The sequence below is a fragment of the Alligator mississippiensis genome, chromosome 9 (genome assembly GCF_030867095.1).
Source record: "Alligator mississippiensis isolate rAllMis1 chromosome 9, rAllMis1, whole genome shotgun sequence".
Classification (NCBI taxonomy): domain Eukaryota; kingdom Metazoa; phylum Chordata; order Crocodylia; family Alligatoridae; genus Alligator; species Alligator mississippiensis.
Genome location: NC_081832.1, coordinates 60190317 through 60210076, shown reverse-complemented (window position 1 = coordinate 60210076; position 19760 = coordinate 60190317). Strand labels below are relative to the sequence as shown.

Here is a 19760-nt window from a genome sequence, read left to right as displayed (position 1 = left end):
TTCCTTGTTCAGCTGTAAAAGAAAGTGCCCCTCCTTTGCCTTTTGCACTGTTATACAACAAAATAACATGAAAGAATGATACAGGCACAGCAGGGCCCCAAAAACCCATGGTCACCAAATATGCACCAACATGTGTTCCCTAAATGTACCAGGCCAGCATACTTACCTACCTACGTACTGCTACCCTGGGTGGCTATGTGTGGTTTCTCCAATGTAGTATGCTGTGCCCATGGCTAGAGGGGCTTACAAACTTCAATGTGATAGGACCCTATTTCGACACACTCTAGTACAGTGGGTCAGATGGGCAGTGCCAGGTCCTTTGTGAGCCAGATCTAGCTGGTGGTTTGGATCTGATGTGCAGAGCAAGCATAGCAAGGGCCTGTTCTGCGAAGCACATGGGGCACAGCAACAGCCCAGGTCTGTTCTGGCCACCTAAGGGTCGGGGGCAGTGGCCTGCCTCATCCGGCCACAACAGGGGGTTGCCTGAGCCCAATCCAGCTGCTGCAAGAGGGGTTAGGGAGACCCGGATCCAGCCTCACAGCAGCAGCCCAGGCCAGGCCCCAATCCAGCTACATGGGGCTTGAAAATTTGGCAGCGGAGGATGTGTGGTGATGTCAATTGCTTCCCAGCCACCAAATTTCCTGACCCGTGGGGAGTCCTGTGGGCCAGATGCTATGGCTCTGTGGACCCACGGGTTGAGGGTTGAGCTGCCTTGCTGTAGTCAGCAGTTTACCAACAGCCACAAGTCCCTTCTATAGCTGTGTGGATGCAAGGCGTGTGTCAGCAACTTACTACAAGAGATTTTCTGGTCTAACTCCAAACTGTGTCTTTGCTTGTGAATTGTTTGTGTGATCCATCCTGCTTTTGGAAAGATGAGGACTTTAAGGCTGAGTAAAATAAAGTAAGTTGCTAGCTCAGCCCAACCAGGCCTCACTTAGAAAAGGGCGACTTGCTAAGCTTGCTTAAGGGTTTCATTTTAAGTTTCTTTTCCACTTTCTTGGTGAGGTGGGGAGGGAGGAGACAGGGTGTTTGTAGCGTTTCCCTCAGAGTTAGTGAAGCCTCACTCCCATCGCCTGCTTCCTGCAACCCCGTCAGTCATTTGAAATTGGAAAGAGGGTTGGAAACAGACAGAGGTGTCTCAGACTGCGTAGCAATGCTACAGTGGTGCAACATTAATGGTTCAGCTAAGCACACAAAGAATCTGGGAAATGAATTCCCCTGTGGGATGCGGGGGGAGTTATTACCATTTCCAGCCAGAGAAGACACAGCCCAGAAGGCAGGTTTCTGTGACTCCCTTATATGGGGAAAGAGGAGGTCTTTCAGACTTCCTGCTTGGTTTTGCTTGGCTTCCTTTATTTGGCATCTGGCACTGAGCTCAGCAACTTCCCCTTCAGTTTCATTTCTCAGCAACAGGCCAGACTGGTCTTTCTATCTCTATGGCAGAGGCAAAGGAAGAGTTTAGCAAGGCTGCAGACTTGGAAGATGAGCTCAGCTGCCCTGTCTGTCTGTGCCTCTACAGAAACCCCGTTTCCCTGACCTGTGGCCACAGCTTCTGCAAAGAATGCATCCAGAAAGCCCTGAATGCCCAGCAGCAGTCCAAGACCACCTACTTCTGCCCCATGTGCAAGGTCGAGCTGGGGCCCTTCCTGGAGCTGCATAAGAATTTCCAGCTCTGCAGTATCGTGGAGACGTTTAAGGCCACCGTTTCAAAGGGAAAGCAGGGCAAGGAGAAAGGCACTCAGAAAAAGATGGTTCCCTGCGATTTCTGCCTGGAGCAGTCTCAGACAGCAGTGAAAATCTGCCTGACCTGTGAGGCATCTTTGTGCCAAGCTCACCTGACCAAACACAATACCAAGATTTTACAAAGAGACCACGTCTTGGTGGAAGTCACTGTTGGCTGCTCCCTGGAGGACAGGAAGTGCCGTGAACACAGCAAGCTCCTGGAGTGCTACTGCGAAGATGACGAGACCTATATCTGTGTGTTGTGCTCCATCGCAGGCTCTCACAAGGGCCACAGTGTCATCACCATGAAGGAAGCATATGACCAGGAACTGGTAAGGGGCTTTCAGCCTGTCTTTACTCTGTGGGTGCAAATTTCAGGGCAAATGATTATCTAAAGCTCCAGTGAGGCCACCCAGCAAGCACATCGTCACACCTTGAGTGTGGAGTGTGGGCGCAGTAGGGTTGCCACAAAGAATTCAGGGAAGGGGATCGGAGAGGAAGGAGGTAACCCCGTCTCTAAGTGGTCTCAGCGTTCTGAGAAAGTAGGTGATAAGGGCACTACAACTTAGTCCTGACTGTGTCTTTTAATGAGCTGTGTCAGACTGGGTTAGAGACAGGAGGCAAACATTGTAGCAAGGCATGAGGATAACAGTATCAAAGCATGATGGGGGCATCATCATTTGTGGGCTGGGGGCAGAGAGGGGCAAAAGATGCAACTGCTTCTGTTCTGGATAATGCAAAACCTCATTGGTCAGGCCTGGACCGCAAGGGCTATAGGGGTCTCAGGAAGGAGGGTTCAAATCCAGGACCTACCAATTTATGTAATGTGACTTGGTAAATGCATGCCTTCCATGTGCTCACTGCAGGGTCAGTCACTGTTCAGCACAGGCGTGCATGCAAACTGTTAAGGTTATGCAGCTAAATATGGTTAATCTTACCTGGCAAGATTAATAGTGAGTGTCCTTACCCATGCAGAGGCTAGTTAACCCTTGTGATATAGCTGGAAATCGACTATCACGACTGTTAAGTTCCTTACTTAACGAGGAATACTAAGACTTACTTTTTTCCAGGCCCAAAACCTCAGGCTGTTTTATTTAGGAATAAACAACACCTAACTTGGCAAATGGAAGTAACTGGATCAACAGAGGGTGGAGTTCTGGTCTCAAGCTCCATCCCATAATAATAAGGGCTAACACTTTAACTCTATAATTGCTCAGTTACTACAATGACTCTCTTGGGCTTTGGGTGGGGAAGCTAGGTCAGTGCTTTACCAAGAACATTCTGCCAGCATCCCCCAAGCCCCCCGATTCTGGTCAGGATTTTTAGCTTGACCATCTCTGCTGCTCTCAACAGCTCTGGGATGATTCTGAGAAGGGTGTTGCTCTGAGGTACCCAGAACTCTATGACATATAGGTCAAAATTAATTCCTTGAAGTGCACCCATTAAATTAGGTGAAGGCCAGTATAGGGTTAGGAACAATGATATAACATGCCTCCAGGGAGCATCAATACAGGGCAGCTACATTCTGTACCGCATCTAAAGTTACCAAGTGGGGCTTCGGTTGGTGGCTGTGTATAAACTCATTATAGGAACCCACTCTGGAGGTAGCAAAGGTCTGGATTATTCTGGTGAGGGGCAGAGAACAGGTCACAACCTCTTGAGGGCAGTAGAAATTAGCCAGAAGCATTCACCTGGGTTCTATGAATTGGGAACCATCCTTCTCCCGCAAGCAGGATAAAAAGTCAGAGGTGACACTAAAGAAAATTTTCCAGTTTGGGCTCATCTTGATTTTGCAGGATGGTCTGAGTAGCTCCATGGTGTAGAGAGCAGAAGAATGTTCCTTGACCTTCAAATCCAGTAGAAGAGTGTAACTAGTCAAATGCCCAGGACTTGCATCCTTGATGCTAGCGGCTCAGCTAGCCTCTGAATTGTTGGGTTTGTTTTATGTATGATGGATACCGAGGAAAGTCAGGAGTACGACAGCTCAAGATGAAATTCAGGAAGTGCCTGCTGCAAAATAACATCCAAAGGACTTGGTATCTCCCTGTCTTTTAATTTTTCAAAGCTTAAAATCTGTCCTGCTTTTGGCAAATGTCACATGGAAGGTCTAACCTGTTATCAAAGGAAGACAGGAATTCCTTGACTGGATGAGACTCATATGCTGTTTAGTCCAGCACCTTGTTTCTGAAATCAGACATCACTGGAAACTTTGGGTGTTGAAACCTCTCAGAAGGCAGAGATAGGATAATGTTTCTCCCAACACATGCCTCCCTCTGATAAATAATGGTGAAAAATGTTCTTAACTCCAATGGCCTCAAGTTTAATATGCCCTTCAAAGTTTGTCAAAATTAATGAGCACCATGGATATTTTTGATAGCCATGTAAATAATTAGCTAAATTCATATAGTTACAAATCTCGGGCCAGTTTCACAAAACCATCCATGCTTTAACTATAACTATAACTTTTTCCCAGATCTTGCAAATGCTGACTCATGAATTTAACAGAACTGATCTGTGTAAATTTATTATGTGTCAAAGTCTGCAGGAATGGGGCCTTATTGGTAAGTGAGGATTTATACTCCTCCACTTCTTAACTTACAGTATCTTGGATGGATGGATGGATGGATGGATGGATGGATGGATGGATGGATGGATGGATGGATGGATGGATGGATATTTCTGACTTTATGGATTCCACAAGTGTCTAGCTTTCCACAAATCCACGGAGCAGTGAGAGGGCTGGGGACACTTCTTTACTACGTGGCTCACTGTAAACAATCTGGTGCCTACCACAGGAGATGGATAAAAAGGTCATTTACTCGTTCATCAGCTCCATGAAAGTGCCAGCCTGTTATGAAACTACCTATGCTACGTTCCCTTTGCAATGCGTGATGCTGTTTTCCCTTTAACTAGGCTGTTCTATCTGAGACTGTGAAATCAATAAGGGAAAACAGAAGTGCCCTGAATAAAGCCTTGGAGGAGCTACAGAAGAGTGAGAATCAGCTCAAGGTTTGTCCCTGGTTCCCAGCTAATTCAAAGCATCTTTCTTTAATGATCTGTGAGAAATAAATAATGGTGTTTCTGAGCAGGTTTTGTTTCTAGCAACCTTTCAGACTGACAGCCTGTGAAGACAATCCAATGCTAAGCGTGTACCACTAGTACAGGCCTCTGCAATTGCTAGCAGTTATGGAAGAGCAATTTCACCTCATGTTCAGCCAGGATCTGAATGGACTAGATGTAGTTAGTTCAGAGAAAGGAACTGTATTGTGCCCTACCCTACAAAAAGTGAAGACATATTTATTGGTGTTTCTGTTTTGCTTGTCTTACTCAGGTCTCAAAGCACTTTGGGGCTGAATATGTAAATTACCGTAATTCACACTAGGATCAGGTACTGGGCACGTCTGTACAAGACATTTACTGTGCAGTTGACTAATTAAACATGCAGTAAACATCTCAGCGTCTCCACGTGTGCCCCTATTAGGGTTCATGAAGCTAATAAACACTGCAGCAGGGTAGGATACAGTATACCCTGCTGCAAAGCTTTTTCATGTGCAGCAGTGCATGCGTAGATGCCACCGTTAGCTGGGCCATGAGGGTGCTTCAGTGTGGGGGCTGCCTGCAAGCTAGCCCCGCACTGAGCACCCTTGTGCCCCAGGCAACCCCTCCACAGCACACTGAGACTGGTAGGAGCAGCCTTGGGCTGGCAGGTTGACCCCCTACATGTCCACCAGCGGGGGTTCCTGTGACCTGGCTCAGTGTGCTGCAATCAAGGGACATGTGTAAATTGTGCACCTGGGAGCTTCACGGGAGCAATAAACAGCAAAAACTTCACAGCTATTGCTGTGCGTTAACGACTCATGTAGATGCATCCCCTCTCAATAAAGTCAATCTGCCCATCTTCAATCAACAGTTAATTCTCACTCTGCTCTTTATGCAAAATAGATTCTTCTTCTTCCCACTTTACAACTAGATAAAATTGAGGTACAGAGAGGCTAAGTGACTTGAGCAAAGGCACAAAGCAAAGTCAAGAACAGAACCCAGGAGTACTTCCTGTCTCCCAGCTCCTTTTTCTGCTCACTATACAAACCACTCAGCAATATTTGAACAGCAGTGCACAAGCCACCGTTGGTTCTTCAACTTACCACCTGCAGCCTGTAGCTGAACTGGTTATCAAAGTTTATTTCTATTTTTTTTCTCCTGCCCATATTGAGCAGTGCAACAGTCCTGTTGGCTTATGTTTATATTAACTAACAACATACTATAGGTTTTTCCTTTGAACTGGAATGTGCATGCTGCAGTTCACCTAAGGGTGTATATGTCATGTGGCTCTTCGGTTAATGCTGACAGCTTATGTGGCTCCAAACTGAAAGCCAGTGCTTTCTGTATAACATAACGCTTTTAAAGTTTTCATGTTTTAAAGCTTGCTTTCTCTGTTAACAAAGATCTATATAAGAGGGTGGGATTTTCAGTATAAACCAATGCGAGATTCTTATTCTCAGAGTTTTCTCTGCTTTCCTTCCTGTCATCACATCAGGATAATTTTCAGAAAACACTGATTACTCAGGGATACTGTAGGCAAGTAAGTTTTAAATTTTTATCTCCTTACTGGTGGTAAGGAAGATCAGGCTGGGTAGCTGTGATGACCCTTGCTGCACTATGTTTATACTGTATTCAGTCGATGAACTCCATGCTTCAGGGCTTCTGTTGGTTGTTTGGGAGGATCAGGAAGCACTTTTTCCCCCTTCCGGTGTATAGGGAAGGCATTTTTTGCTTTCTCTGAAGGATCAGAAATTTGCCATGGCTAGAGCTGGCATGTTGGACTGGTGTTTTTACTAGCACTGCAAATCTTCTCTGGTGCATCTTACTCACATGTTCAGCATTAAACCAATTACCAGATTGGCAAACAAGTAAGGATTTTCTTCCAGGTTTAAATGGCAGAAATCACTGGGGTTTTTTGCCTTGCACTGTAGCAAGAGGCTTGCTCCACTACCTGGGATCGTCTGGGCATATTTTTCTTAATAAATTCCCTCTCATCACGTAGGTCCGTAGCATTGACAGCACCCTTGATCTTTTGTGCTCTCTTCCTCAAGGAAACTGAGGTTTCTGAGGTCTTTGTGCTAACTTTTCTAGGTCTCTTATAGGATATTTACAGGTACTTGGGGGATTGCAGTATCAGACTAGAAGCAGAGTTGATGCTTTTGTGGCCCTTTTGAACTAAACATTCACGATGTGATTATGGGGGAAATGGACTTAGAGTGACCCAAGTTCCTTTGTTCGTTCTTACTACAAAATGGAGATATTTTAATCATTAATAAATAAGTACACTAATTGCCTTATCACTTCTAGATCAATACGAAAACCTTAACTACTCAGCTGTCCAACCTTTTCAAGGAGATCAAGACAGAGGTGGAGCAGAAAGAGAAGCAGATCCTGTGTGACATACAATCCAATGAGAAAAAGCAGCAGGCTGACCTTCTCAAAGTGAAGAAGCAAATGGAAGAGCAGAGAGACAAAGCTACACAGAGTCTTCAGGAATTGCAGATGATGAGAGGGCAGACAGACTCCTTTCTCTTCCTCAGAGTAAGCAGATGCTTTTGGCGCTTATTGGTGAATGAATATTTAAAAGGTGCTCTGTTTCCAGATCATTCTAAAGCATACTTTTACATCTGTTTATTTTGTAGGAATTTAAGTCAGTGAAGGACAGGTAAGTCCCACTCCAGAACATTTATCTTGTTTTTTAGTCTGATAGTGCGTTGGCAACACTAAACCTCTCTCTGCATCCCTCACAATTATTCTAAAGCCCAATGGTCAAGAAATCAAGGCTTGAAGTTTAGTCAAACAAAGCCCTGGGCGGGTCAGAATTCATCCTTCTCAAGTTAACAGCAGTGAATAGTCACTTGTAGTTCCAATGATGCCCCCTTAGTGTTCAGTTTCTTGAGCAGCTGGCTGGTCACTCAACTGTGATGAAAGTTTCTGTTCCTTTCCAAGACCTAATGAAGGGTACTTGGTACCCAAAAACTTGTCTACATCCTTCCCAACTATACAAGTCCACCAGATGTCTCCCACAGAAATCCTCATCTGTTGCTTGTTATTAATGCATTTATGAGAGGCGAGCACAATGTAAGGTTTATCTGTGTGGAGTGACACTCCAGCATCTTTATATGATGCTTTTGCATAAAGCTGGTAATAGGCAGCCATCCATGCTCCTGGTGTATGGCGTATGCATGAGAGGTCACCAGGACCTTCCATGCTTATACCTAGGCAGGAGTATGGAGGAGTGAAGGCTGCCCAGATCTTCCATGCCCCTCTTTAGACCGAATCAAAGGCTAGACTAAGTCCAGACATTCAGTGCCTCACTGGCTGTACTTAGATGTGCATGCAGGAATTGATCCTGGGTCTCCCACAGGGCAGACAAGGCTCCTACTGCTGAGCCACAACAGTGGATCATGTAAGAGTAGTGCATTTAAAACAAGACACAGGGCTCTCTTTTGGTGTAAGGGTTAATTGGCTGGGTTTGTGGCTGTTCCATTTCCCAATAGATGGGCTGCCTTTTCTACTTGAGGAGAGTTAGACTAGTCTTAGTGTTTTTATGCCTCCTGTTGCAATTGAGGCATTTAATTATTAAATTCTAATTTTCTACCAAACACACTAGCTGCTGTTCAGCAAACTAATTCATAGGTGTAATAAATAATAAAAATCTAAGATATACCACAGGGTTGCTGCAGTACAGGAAGATGATAGACAAGGCTCCTTAGGGTCACGTGGAAAGTCAGTTCACACTTGGATTTGTATTTCAGAATGTCACCTTTCCACGTGAGAGAATTAGCATCAAGTTGCGACTTGGCCAGCATGAATGGTGATTTTGGCTTTGAGTCACAGTGCCCCCCAGGGTTCCTCCGGGGGTATTGCAGTTCACGCACATCCTTTCATGCCCCTGCCTGAAGTCAATGCAGTGTAGTTTACAGGGGGAGCATCTACATGAACCATTAATACTCAGCAAAAACTTGCGGAGCTCTTGGGCACATATTTTACATGTGCACCTGGACCACAGCACAGTTGGCCCAGTTGCAGCAGCCCCAGCTGGCAGGCATCCAGGGAGTCAACCTGCCAGCCTAGGGCTGCTCAAACCAGACTCGGTGTGCTACGAGGGGCTGGTTGGGGTATGAAGGTGCTTCAGTGTGGGACTAGCCAGTGGGTAGCCCCCACACTGAAGCACCCTTGTGCCCCAGCCAGCCAGGGCAGTGTCTACATGAGCATTACTGTGCACAAAACAATCTCTGCAGCAGGGTAGGACTTGTATTTACAAGTCCTACCCTGCTGTGGAGTTTATTACTTTTGTGTGCCCTAATAGGGGTGCATATGTAGATACTGAGTTGTTTACTGCACAGTTAATTACTGAATTGTGCAGTAAACATCTTGTGTAGCTGTACCCAGGGAGTAAATCACTTTCCAAGAGCTCAACAGCATTTCCATACCACAGCTGCCTAGTGCCCTTCAGCTGGCAAGGGGCGCAAGACACACACTGTACCCTGCTACCCCTCAAGTGCACTCCCATTACAGGCACATTGTCCAGTGACAGGAACCAGTTTATCATCCCCTTTCAGCACAATGGTGGTCAATCACCTTAGCTATAATAATGTTCAGTAATGCAGCTAGTCAACAATTGGAAATATATCAAATATACAAATACATCTGCAAATATTTTTGTTTTTACAAATATATCTGAAAAAAAAAAGTGTCTCTGGTTTTCTACCCACCTAGTTCTAATAGATACTGCTGCTAAATCAGGGCTGTCCAAGTTCTGGACTGTGCAGTACCACATGCCCCACGGGCCTCAGACACTGGGGCTACACCATACAAGCAGCTCAGCTCTTTCCGTGCTACACGCCCAGCTCCCTCTCACTGACTCATCCTAGGAGCAAGGGCAGAAACCAGAAGTCAGAGAAGGGGAAGCCTGGAGAGCCTAGCCACCATAACAGCAGGAGTCAAGGGGGTGGGCAGTGGCTGGGCAGGAGCCTGGGAGCTGCATATTAACCTCTTGCAGGCTGCATGCAGCCATCAATTTTTCAGTTGGATAGCCCCGTGTTAAATACTGTTACTAATACCGCCTGCCCTAAGAGTAGTCTCGGTACAGAACACTTCTCCTGTACTTTATGTTATCAAACTGCCCTCATCTTTTTATATTCTACTGTTAATAGGCACTCACCTAACTTCAGAGATACTTAACTTTGTAAGGGCTACAGTGTTGATTACATGACTTTTTGGGTGCCCTAGGATTGAGAATCAGGATTTCAGCATTGACAGCATAGATGTGTTGGCAACACAGCTGAGTCAAATAACAATTGCACACATCAGAAGCAAGACACAGACGTATATCTCAAGCCTAGATTCGATGATGCAAGAAGTGCACAGTAAGTGACTGCCTTATCTCAATAATAAAATATTACTCCCTGCATTTAAGTTGACAGCCAGTATAAGCTTCCTGACTTATTCAACTGAGCATGGGTTATGTCCTGAAAATTTTGATTCTTTTACCTGGAGCATGTAGGATCTTCCTGCGTGCAAAGATTCAGGACTCAGTTGTGCTTTTTGACTATGGAAACACAGCATAAGGATGCTGAACAGGAGAGAGCAAGGGGCGGGAGGGAGACGGGGTCTCTGGGAATACAAAGGAGAACATCTTTCTTTGTTCTAGCTCCATTCTCCTGAGCCATCCCTGTTTCAGCTGCTTCCTGCTTCCCTAACCTCATGCTGTACCCGTGTGGACTGTAGGGCTGTGCGAGGCTTTGGATTGCGCTTCAGATCCGGAGAAGATTTGGACACTACGGACACCAAAGCAGCATGTCTGGATTGAAGCGCTGGCTTCTTTAGGCTTTCCAAAGCGGTTTGGAGCTTCCGAACTACTTCAGAAAAGCTTCAGAGCTGCTTCGGAGATCCAGCCATAGGGTATAATGGGGAAATCAATGAAATATCTATAAACTTGGTTGTTTTTTGTCTGATTTGGATGTAACTTGCAGGGGTGGTAGCCTTTTTCAAGTCTGCAGAAAGTGGTTTGCATTGTAATTTGTTCCCTATCAGGATCAGCCCTGAGAGACTGGAGGCAAAGTGTGTTTTTTTGGTGAAAAATGTGCCCCCATAGGTAGTTGGGTTTTGTCATCTTTGATAGATTCTGGTGTGCAGTTTGCGGGGGTACTGGAGATAGTTGGCAGGTTTTGTGTTTTGAGCTGTAGGAAGTTGGCTTCAGTTCTGGTGACGAGGTTAGGTGCTTGTTTGAATATACAAACCATTTCTCAGAGCTGGGCCTATGAACTGCACTTCATCAGCCTCCTAGGTAGTAGGTACAGAAACTCCTGGACTTAGTATACACAAGGGAGTTCTGGCACACTGCGACCTGCTGGACATCTGACACCCCAGGCACCTCTGCACTTTTACCTGCGTTGCTACATCCCCCTTACCCCCCTACCCCCAACCCCAGCCTGTCCCTCACCCCCTGACGCCTCCATTTCCATTTTCACTGACTGGCTTTCTTGCTTGCACTGCATGCCAGGCCAGCCTCTGGCTTCTTTACTATTCCTTCCATCCAGGTCCAACTGCAGGTACTTCCTCAGCCCGACAAAGGGGTTTTCAACCCTAAAGCTCCCAAGGATACATTTTTAAGTACTCCTTTTTGTTTCATAATACATATAAACATAAAAACACAAGGTAAGCCATTATCACACACCATGAATAACATCATATATCCAACACGACATCTTTACTTCTTGTTGTCAATTCCTTTATAAAAAGAAAGGCTCTGTTACAGTTCCGTGTGGGTACCTCTGATGCTGATGCTACTGGTGTTGAGCCAGCTAAGTTATTTTACCTGTTGTCACGTAAAGTGGTGGATCGGGCGTGAGGCTGTAGGGGAGGAAGTGCCCTCAGTGGGGCACACTGCCGTGTTGTGCAGAGGCTCCAGCACCAGGAAGGGCGCACCTTACACACACACACACACACACACACACACACACACACACACACACACACACACACACACACACACACACACGTTAGCAGCCAGGGGTGCAAGGCCCCAGAAGCCAGACTCCCCCTGCACCTATCTCCTTGACAGCTGGCAGGCTTCATGGCCTCATCTGGACCACCACCCCTGCAGTTTTCAGCCCGGTGCACCTTAACACACACAGGGTCACCTATGTCACGAGTTTTGCCTGCCAGCAGCTTGAGATGCAGTTCCCCCCAAACCCCTGCACCTATCACCTTGAAACTTGGCAGGCTTCATACTCTCAGCAGAAGCTACCACCCCTGCAAGGTTCATCCAAGTCAGACAAAAAACAAAGTTATAGATATTTCATTGATTCCCCATTATACCCTATGGCCGGATCTCTGAAGCTTTGGTGCCGCTTTGGCTGAATTGAAGTGGGAAACCGATCCGGAGCTCCGAATCGAATCACTGGCATCCGAAGCAGATCCGAAGCCGAATCGAATAGCTCCCTATTCGCACAGGCCTGGTGGACTGCCCATTTCATTTGCTCACTAGCCCTACCTGGACCTGAAAAAAGGCATCAAGGTCTTTCAGGAACACATTGCAAAAGGCTGTACGATTTTCAATACATCTCCTTCCTTATGAGATATTTTCTTTATCTTTTTTAGGTGAAATCATTAACCAAATGCAGCAGACCAGGTAAAGGTATTTTTTTCTTTGCTTTTGAAATACTTGCTGCAAATACCTCTAACCAGCTTCTGTGGTTTCCATGGTCTGATGGACATTCATTTAAAGCCCACCCAACATCCTTACAGGATAGTTTTCTCTTGCTTAATCCTGATTCATCACTAGAGCTAGGCTGATGTTGCATACATTTCTATACAAACCTTATTCACATTTGGAAATGGATTTGCTTTGTGTGGACCTCTGTCCCTTTGATTTACCCAAGGGATAGTAAACAGGCTTACCTACCAGAATTGCCCAACCAAATAACACATTTAAATGAATGTCACTTGTTGCATCTACATGTGCATTAATATGCTTTAGTTAATGAACACTAAATCTAGTACCTCTGGGCACCTATATGTGAATGCTGAGGCTGCTCTGACATGCTGGAATTCCAGCGTGTCAGAGCAGACCCAATTAATTGAGTCTGGTGGAGCAAGGCAATTGCGGCACTCCAGCAGCCTCTCACGTCTTGTGTATTAGCATCTTCATGCTTAAAAATGATGGCGGGGGTGCTTGAATGAGCTTTACTTCAAGTGCCCCTGCCACCATTTTTAAAACATGGGGACACTGATGCAGGAGATGTGGCGGCACTCTAATTAGCGTGACTCTTAGAGCCTCCCCCCGCCCTTGGAGCATGCATTAAAGTGCCATCCATTGTGAGGTACTAGGAAAATAAGAACTATCCTATTTTAATGCACACGAACTAAAAAGCACATTTTTTAAGTGATGTGTTAATGTACATTAAGATAAGCTAATGACCATTAAAGCACATGTGTAGATGCACCCACTGAGTACTTGTAAAAAATAAAGGTTGAATTCAAAATAATAATTTACCCTGGTTACCCAATTCTAAAAAACAGGTTAATCCAATCAGGTCATTCCATTGGCATCAGCAAGATCTAGAACAGGTTTTAGGAACTGATGCTTCTTTTCAAAACAAGGATCTGCAAGCTTGTGTCTGTTAATTTACTCAACAAATACCCAGCTCTGATATTCATGTTGTCTCTTTCCACATAGAGCAACGCAAAGCACCAGTCTCTCTTTTGCTGGTAAGTGCTAAAAAAACCCAACAACAACAACATTGTTCCTCTCCATATCTATGGTTCATATCCTACCCAGTCCAGAGAGATGAAGAATATCTCTCTGAAGATCTCAGTAGCACATTATATCATACAGCTCTAATAAATCTACCTAGGCCCATGGACTTTGTCAGAGTTTACAAATTTAACAGGGTCAATCTCTGTGAATGGAAAGTTCCAAGAAAGACCTGTATGCTACAGGAGATACTGACTCTGTTGATAGCATCCCCTTTCAGTTGTTAATGATTCAATACCCCTACCATGTAACTAGTTTGAAAACATTACATCTTTTCCATGAAAAAGAAAAAAATATATATACTTAGGATTTTTCTGCGTGTTTTCTGATTTTCAAACAATTGATCATCAAAAGCCCAGAAAATTTCAAAACAAATTATTATTATTTTTTTTTTTACAAAAATGTTTATTTAATGGGACAAAATGCTTATATTCAGTCAGAAATTTTTGATGGGATGGGAAGATTTTTGACTAGCTCTATTCAGCAGAATGGTGGTAAAATGTAACTGCAATAGAAATCACAATCTAGTCCAAAGTGAAACTTATTTCTCGATAAGTTTGTTTCACCATCTAATGTTTGTTTGTTTTTTAGACCCCTTCCTATATCATCCATTTCAATGGAAATAGACTGAGAAGGTCAAGCAGCAAGTGCAGGTATTGTGAGGAATTTCTTAATTACACAAAGCACTTGAACAATGAGGCTTTCTACTGTAACATCAATCCAACCCTAGAAGTAGTGATAAATGTTTCATGTGGTTTTATCATAGTTATTTATGATACTAATTTGTCTATATCCTGTTTATTGGCCAAACGTATTACCAACATATTCTTTTCTAAGTAACTGTATTAAAAGTAAGCTTAGTGTTCAGTACATTTAAGAGTTTTCTATAGGTATCAAACGAAATATTCCATATAGAAAAGACACATTTGCAAATGAAGAAGCAGAAATAAACCTGCAAAATTTGACCTTCTGAGTGGTTAATGAGAGATGTTGCTAATATTCTATAATAATTCAATTTATTCTGGTGAATCTTCTCCATCTTTTGTATTTCTAGAGTGTAAAAATCAAGGGAAAGGATGTGGTGAATGAAAGGATGACCATGCTAGAGGTTAGTCCGCATACTTCCAGAAGTAACAGAGACCTGAGAAAGTCAGAAAAAACTGAAACAAAGAAGTTAAGTTCAGTGTTTTCAAAAAAATATACTCATTGTGTGCATCTTCTACAGTACTCAACTCTCCCCAGTTGCCCACAGCCAGATACATTTCCTGCAGCTCATAATACTTTCAAAAACAAATGCTAGGAATCAACATGAATATAGCAAAAAATCCATGTTATTTGGCTTCTCCCTTCTACTCAAATATGTGGGATTACTTGTTTGATAGTGTTTAAATAATATTCAAGTCACTAATGATTGATTTAACTAGACAGTAGGTGTATGCTTGTAAGCTGATGACTTACATTAAATGCGTGTTTTAGAGTAATCAAATAAATGATTAAAATAGATACAGTCAATGCTGTAGTGGTTCATTTCATTGAGTAAATATATAGTAGAACATGTTTGTTTATAGATAACTGCAGTAGATGAAGGAAGCTGTATAATGTGATGACATATAGTTTGGCATATCATGAAGAAAATATTTTGAAAACTCAGTACAAAGCTTGATCATCACCTGTTTATGCCTTTATCCAGTTTATCCCATCAAAGGATATGAAATGGGAACCACTAGCACTTGGGCAGACTCCAGTCCCAGTCTTTAATACCGTTGCTACAGACCAGTCAGAGAGCCATTCCTAATACCAGGTAATTTGCCACCCTTAAAAAGGCTTGAATGTTTTCTGGTCAGATACGTGATAAAACTCCAATATATTTTTCTCACAGTGCAGCTCTATTCTGTTCCCTTTTGGGATGTTCATTTCCATATAAATAATTGGTTTGTTATTTGTAAAAGCACTTATATGCAGCTAAATGGGCATACTCTAAGAGCCATATGCATTTCATTTAGACAACAGAAAAATAAAGACCCTAGGCTGCCAAGTCCCTGCCTAGTGCCTACCATCCTCCCCAACCATAACACAAGCCTGGAGAGCAAATGCATGAACTTAAAGCAGTGAAAGTCACCTGATTGCTTGAGATGAGGAGGCCTGGCTCTTCTTTCTTACTTCAGAAATGCAGATAAACATCAGCTGTAGAAGAAAAATCAAAGACATTTCGTATTAACATCCCACTCTGTTTTAGCCATTTAGTATCTGAGCTTGTAAGCATGGAAAAGAAACAATAGGTTAGGAAACAATGCATTAAGATTTTCCACTTCAAGGTTGTATTTGGCAATATTTGGGCTTGGCCTTCAGCTGATGTAAACTGAAGGAGTCGCATAGCAGGGGAATGATAGTGGAGACTAATTCATGCTGCCCCTGTGTCTGTACAGAAGGTGGTAAAAGGCACCTGTACAGGGGGAAACAATATGCCCTCTATTACTCAGGCACATTGGGGCTGATTCAGATAACAGCTGTCGTTTAAATATCAGTGTACAGCCCAGAAACAGACTTTCCTTTCAGAATCAAACACAGTCATATTTGGAGGCCCCAATTCAGAAGCCTCTGACCAGTCTAAAATTTCCCCATGTGCAGAAGGGCAGCAAAAAGCCCCTCTGTGCCATTTCAGTGCTGCTCTGATTAAATGCTTTCCTGCTCTGCTAGCTGCATGTTTTCAGATCAGGTCTATGGCTCGATCATGTCTTGACTAGAGCAGTGCATGCCACTATCTGAGAGTGAGTGTGCAGGTTGCACTAGGACTAACTGGTTTGTCATCCTCTAGTAAAACACAAACATGGAATGAACCAAAGGTAAGATGTGACAAGGGTACTCTGTACACTGCTTAGGCTCCCCATCTAGTCTGGAGCCAATTCAAAGTGCTGTTTTTGGCTTTCAGAGCCCTTAACTGGATTGGACCAAATAACTCTTTTCCTCTGGGGTATGCTCCAGCTGCTGTAAGAGGGGGGAAAATACATCCTCTGTAGTGTTTTTCTAGGGTAGCTATGGAGCTGCTTTCCACAAAGACTGGGATGAATGAAGCCTTACCACTTTTATTGTACACTTCGCTCAATCTAAGGGTTGGTAACTGAGCTACACAGTGACTGGGGCCTTGGGTGGGGAGATGTAAAAGGAGAGGGCTCATCTTTGGAGAAACAACTGTAAGATTCCTATTTTTGGCACCAAGATATTTCCATAATGGAAATGTTGGAAACTGAACGTATACACAGGCAGGGAGAGACAGATTGCCTTCCACAAACAGATTAGTTTTCATTGGGTGCATTTACATGTGCATATTAATGCACAGCAATAAGTGCATTCTGGTTCATATCATGCCAGAGTTTATTGCTCCTGGGTGCCACATTTTCATATGGCCTGGGACTGCAGCACATTGACCTGGATTGGAGCAGCCCCAACTGGCAGAGGGCCCACAGAGTCAGCCTGCCAGCCCAGGGCATCTCCAACTCAGCTCAATGTACTGCAGAGGGGCAGATTGGGGCACAAGGGTGCTCCAGTGTGGGGTTAGCCAGCAGGCAGGCCCCCTGTGCTGAAGCACCCTCCTGCCCCAGCCAGCTGGGTCAATGTCTACATGTGCATGAAAAAACTGTAGCAGGATAGTACTTGTATTTACAGTTTCCTGCAGCCTAATAGGACCCAGTCTAATAGGGCTTGGGTCCAGAGCTAGCTGTGATACCCCCTGGTGGCCATGCAATTCCTACCTCAGCTCCAACTCCAGGGGCCCTCACCTCCTTTACTCACCTGCCACACCTTTGATGTTATTGTTTGGAAAGGAAGGGAAGCTGACTGAGGGTCTTAGAGCAAGCCTAACATTGTTCAGGTGTCTGGTCTGGCCCTGAAAGGCCTTTATCTCTGTCCCCTCTTGGGCTGCTGACCCTTCGTGAACTCACTCTCTCTTTGTCCAGGCCCCTGGCCCTATCTCTGCTCTACTCCAGGCACTGGACCCTCTGGCCCCAAAGTCCAAGTCCTGCCTATCTCAGGCTGTGGGCCCACTTGCCTCGAGTCTATGCCTCTCAGGCACTAATGGCATTAGCCCCTCATGGGCAGTACAGGACTACCCCTCTGGGCATACCCAGTGCACCCCCTGCAGGCACTAGAGGACCTCCTAAACCATCCCATAGTCCCCCCAAACCACCAGGTCTTGTTTCCAGTATTTAGTCACCCTGGGTCCCCTGGGTATCGAACTGAACTGGAATCCAAAACACAAACAGAAGCCCTTCTAGCTAACACAGAACTACTACCCACCTGTGGTCTTCACCAGTCACTAGCCCCCAGCTTCCCCAGCTGTCTCAGGATCTAGCACACTCACAGTCTGCATCTAACTCACACACACCTCTGCAGAGCTCCGTCTTGCTCGGCTCCCATGGCCAGACTGCCCAGCCAGCTTCTGGGGCTGTCTTATATCCCTCAGGCCCTACCTGGTTTCTGGTCAGCTGACTTCTCAGGGTTGCCTTAAAGGGCCTTCTACTTAATTTCATCCATCAGTCTCTATGGCAACCCAGCTGCAGCTGTGCCCTGCCTCCCAGCAGGGCTCTGCCTGGGCTCTTGATCTCATACAGTGACAGAGCCACAGGCTGTCTGTCCCAGGCCACATGTGTAGATGCCGAGGTGTTTACTGCGGAGCTGATTAGGCAGCTTCCATTAGTGCTCTATTTAAAGTACCCAGAGCATCATGTATATCAGCGTCCCCATGATGAGAAATGGTGGTGGGGATTCTTTAACTAAAGCTCATTTGACTGCTTTAGTTAAAGCACCCCCGCTGCCGCTTTTTGGCATGGGAACACTGATAGACATGACTGTGAGGTCTGCTGGACCAGATATGACACAGAGGTCTGCTGTAATTACCATGCTCCGGCAGACTCAATTAATCAAGTCTGTTCCAACACACTGTAATTACAGCGCACGTGTATAGGTGCCCTAGAGCAGTGGTTCTCAACCTTTTTTGTACCAGGACCCATTTGTAAACATCAGTGGCCAGTCCTGACCCAGTGTCCCACACTCCCAACCTGCTGCCCCCTGTCCCCAGGCCCCAGCGCCCCGGTGTGCAGGGTGGAGAGGGGGCTGGGACATGGGGGGGGCCACAAGCAGCCCCTTGCAGGCTGGAACTTTGCCAGCCTGCAAGGGAAAAGACAGTTTGTCATGTTTTTTCTCCTTTAAAGGAAAATCCATTTTTAAAGTTTGTTGATTCATCTTTAAAGTTTGTTCACAACACTTTCACATATTCTTATGACCCACTTTTGGGTCACAACCCATGGGTTGAGAAACACTGCCCTAATGAACGAACTCATTTCTTTCTGCAATGCCTGTTTATTCTCCAAGGAAACCCAACAGAGACCCTGTCACTCCCAAGATCACAGAGGCAGGACATTTGTCTAGTGACTTGAGTTATTTCCATCTGTAAGCCTGTCAGCTGGTTTCACAGCTGAAATTCAGTCAGTGCAACCTCTGCTCATCTCTAAGAAGCAGGCTTACAACTGAGTATTTCTTCTGCTCAAAGTGTGCACATTGGAATGGTTTGAAAGGACAAAGAAAATTATCTCCATAAAAAGAGTCTCAAATAAAATGGTCAACAAAACATTCTTCAAAAGTCGGCTCAAGGGTGAAGTTGGCAGCATTTTAGATTAATCCTGGGCCATTCTAATTAAATTAGGATTCAGGGATAAAGCCGCCATACAGAAAGTGTATTAACTGATAATGGTTTACAGAACATCCTCAGAAAGGTAATTACAGAAAGATAAAGAGAGACTCCAGTCATTTCTCTGATGTACTTCATGAAGGCAACTTTGTTTTGTTCAAAGCTGCGGTGGTATGAAGTGAGCTCAGCTCACTTCTGAGATTCTCTGAGTGCCTTGTGCATCTGAGACACTAAATCAGTTCCCTTAATAAAACTGACACAGATTCAATGGGGTTTTGATAAAAATAATTAAAAATAATAATGCTAAAGTACTTCAGAGAGGGTTTTGTAAATACATGGTCAAAGTTTGTACTGCTTTTAGATCATGGCAATGGCTGTTTCTCCTAGCCACTCTCAATAGCAACAGCAAGAATAATTACCACTTTGGAGGTGAAAAAAATGCTGTACAAATCCACATAAACCCTCACAATATCCATTGAGAGTTGGAGAATATTACCACAATTAACAGATGGAGAAACTGATGCCTGGAGGTGAATTGTTTGTGTCCTCAGA

General features: G+C 44.6%; 1 protein-coding gene across 1 annotated transcript; it reads left to right on the top strand.

Annotated features, from left to right (window-relative positions):
- The first annotated feature begins 1338 nt into the window (after positions 1–1338).
- On the top strand, positions 1339–15037 carry LOC102563553 (E3 ubiquitin/ISG15 ligase TRIM25). Its single transcript, XM_006278230.3, has 9 exons — positions 1339–2054; positions 4636–4731; positions 7069–7302; positions 7404–7426; positions 9997–10133; positions 12370–12400; positions 13448–13479; positions 14117–14178; positions 14580–15037. Exons 1-8 carry the CDS (start codon positions 1437–1439, stop codon positions 14149–14151), a joined length of 1206 nt encoding a protein of 401 aa, XP_006278292.1. The 5' UTR covers positions 1339–1436; the 3' UTR covers positions 14152–14178; positions 14580–15037.
- The last annotated feature ends 4723 nt before the right edge of the window (positions 15038–19760 follow it).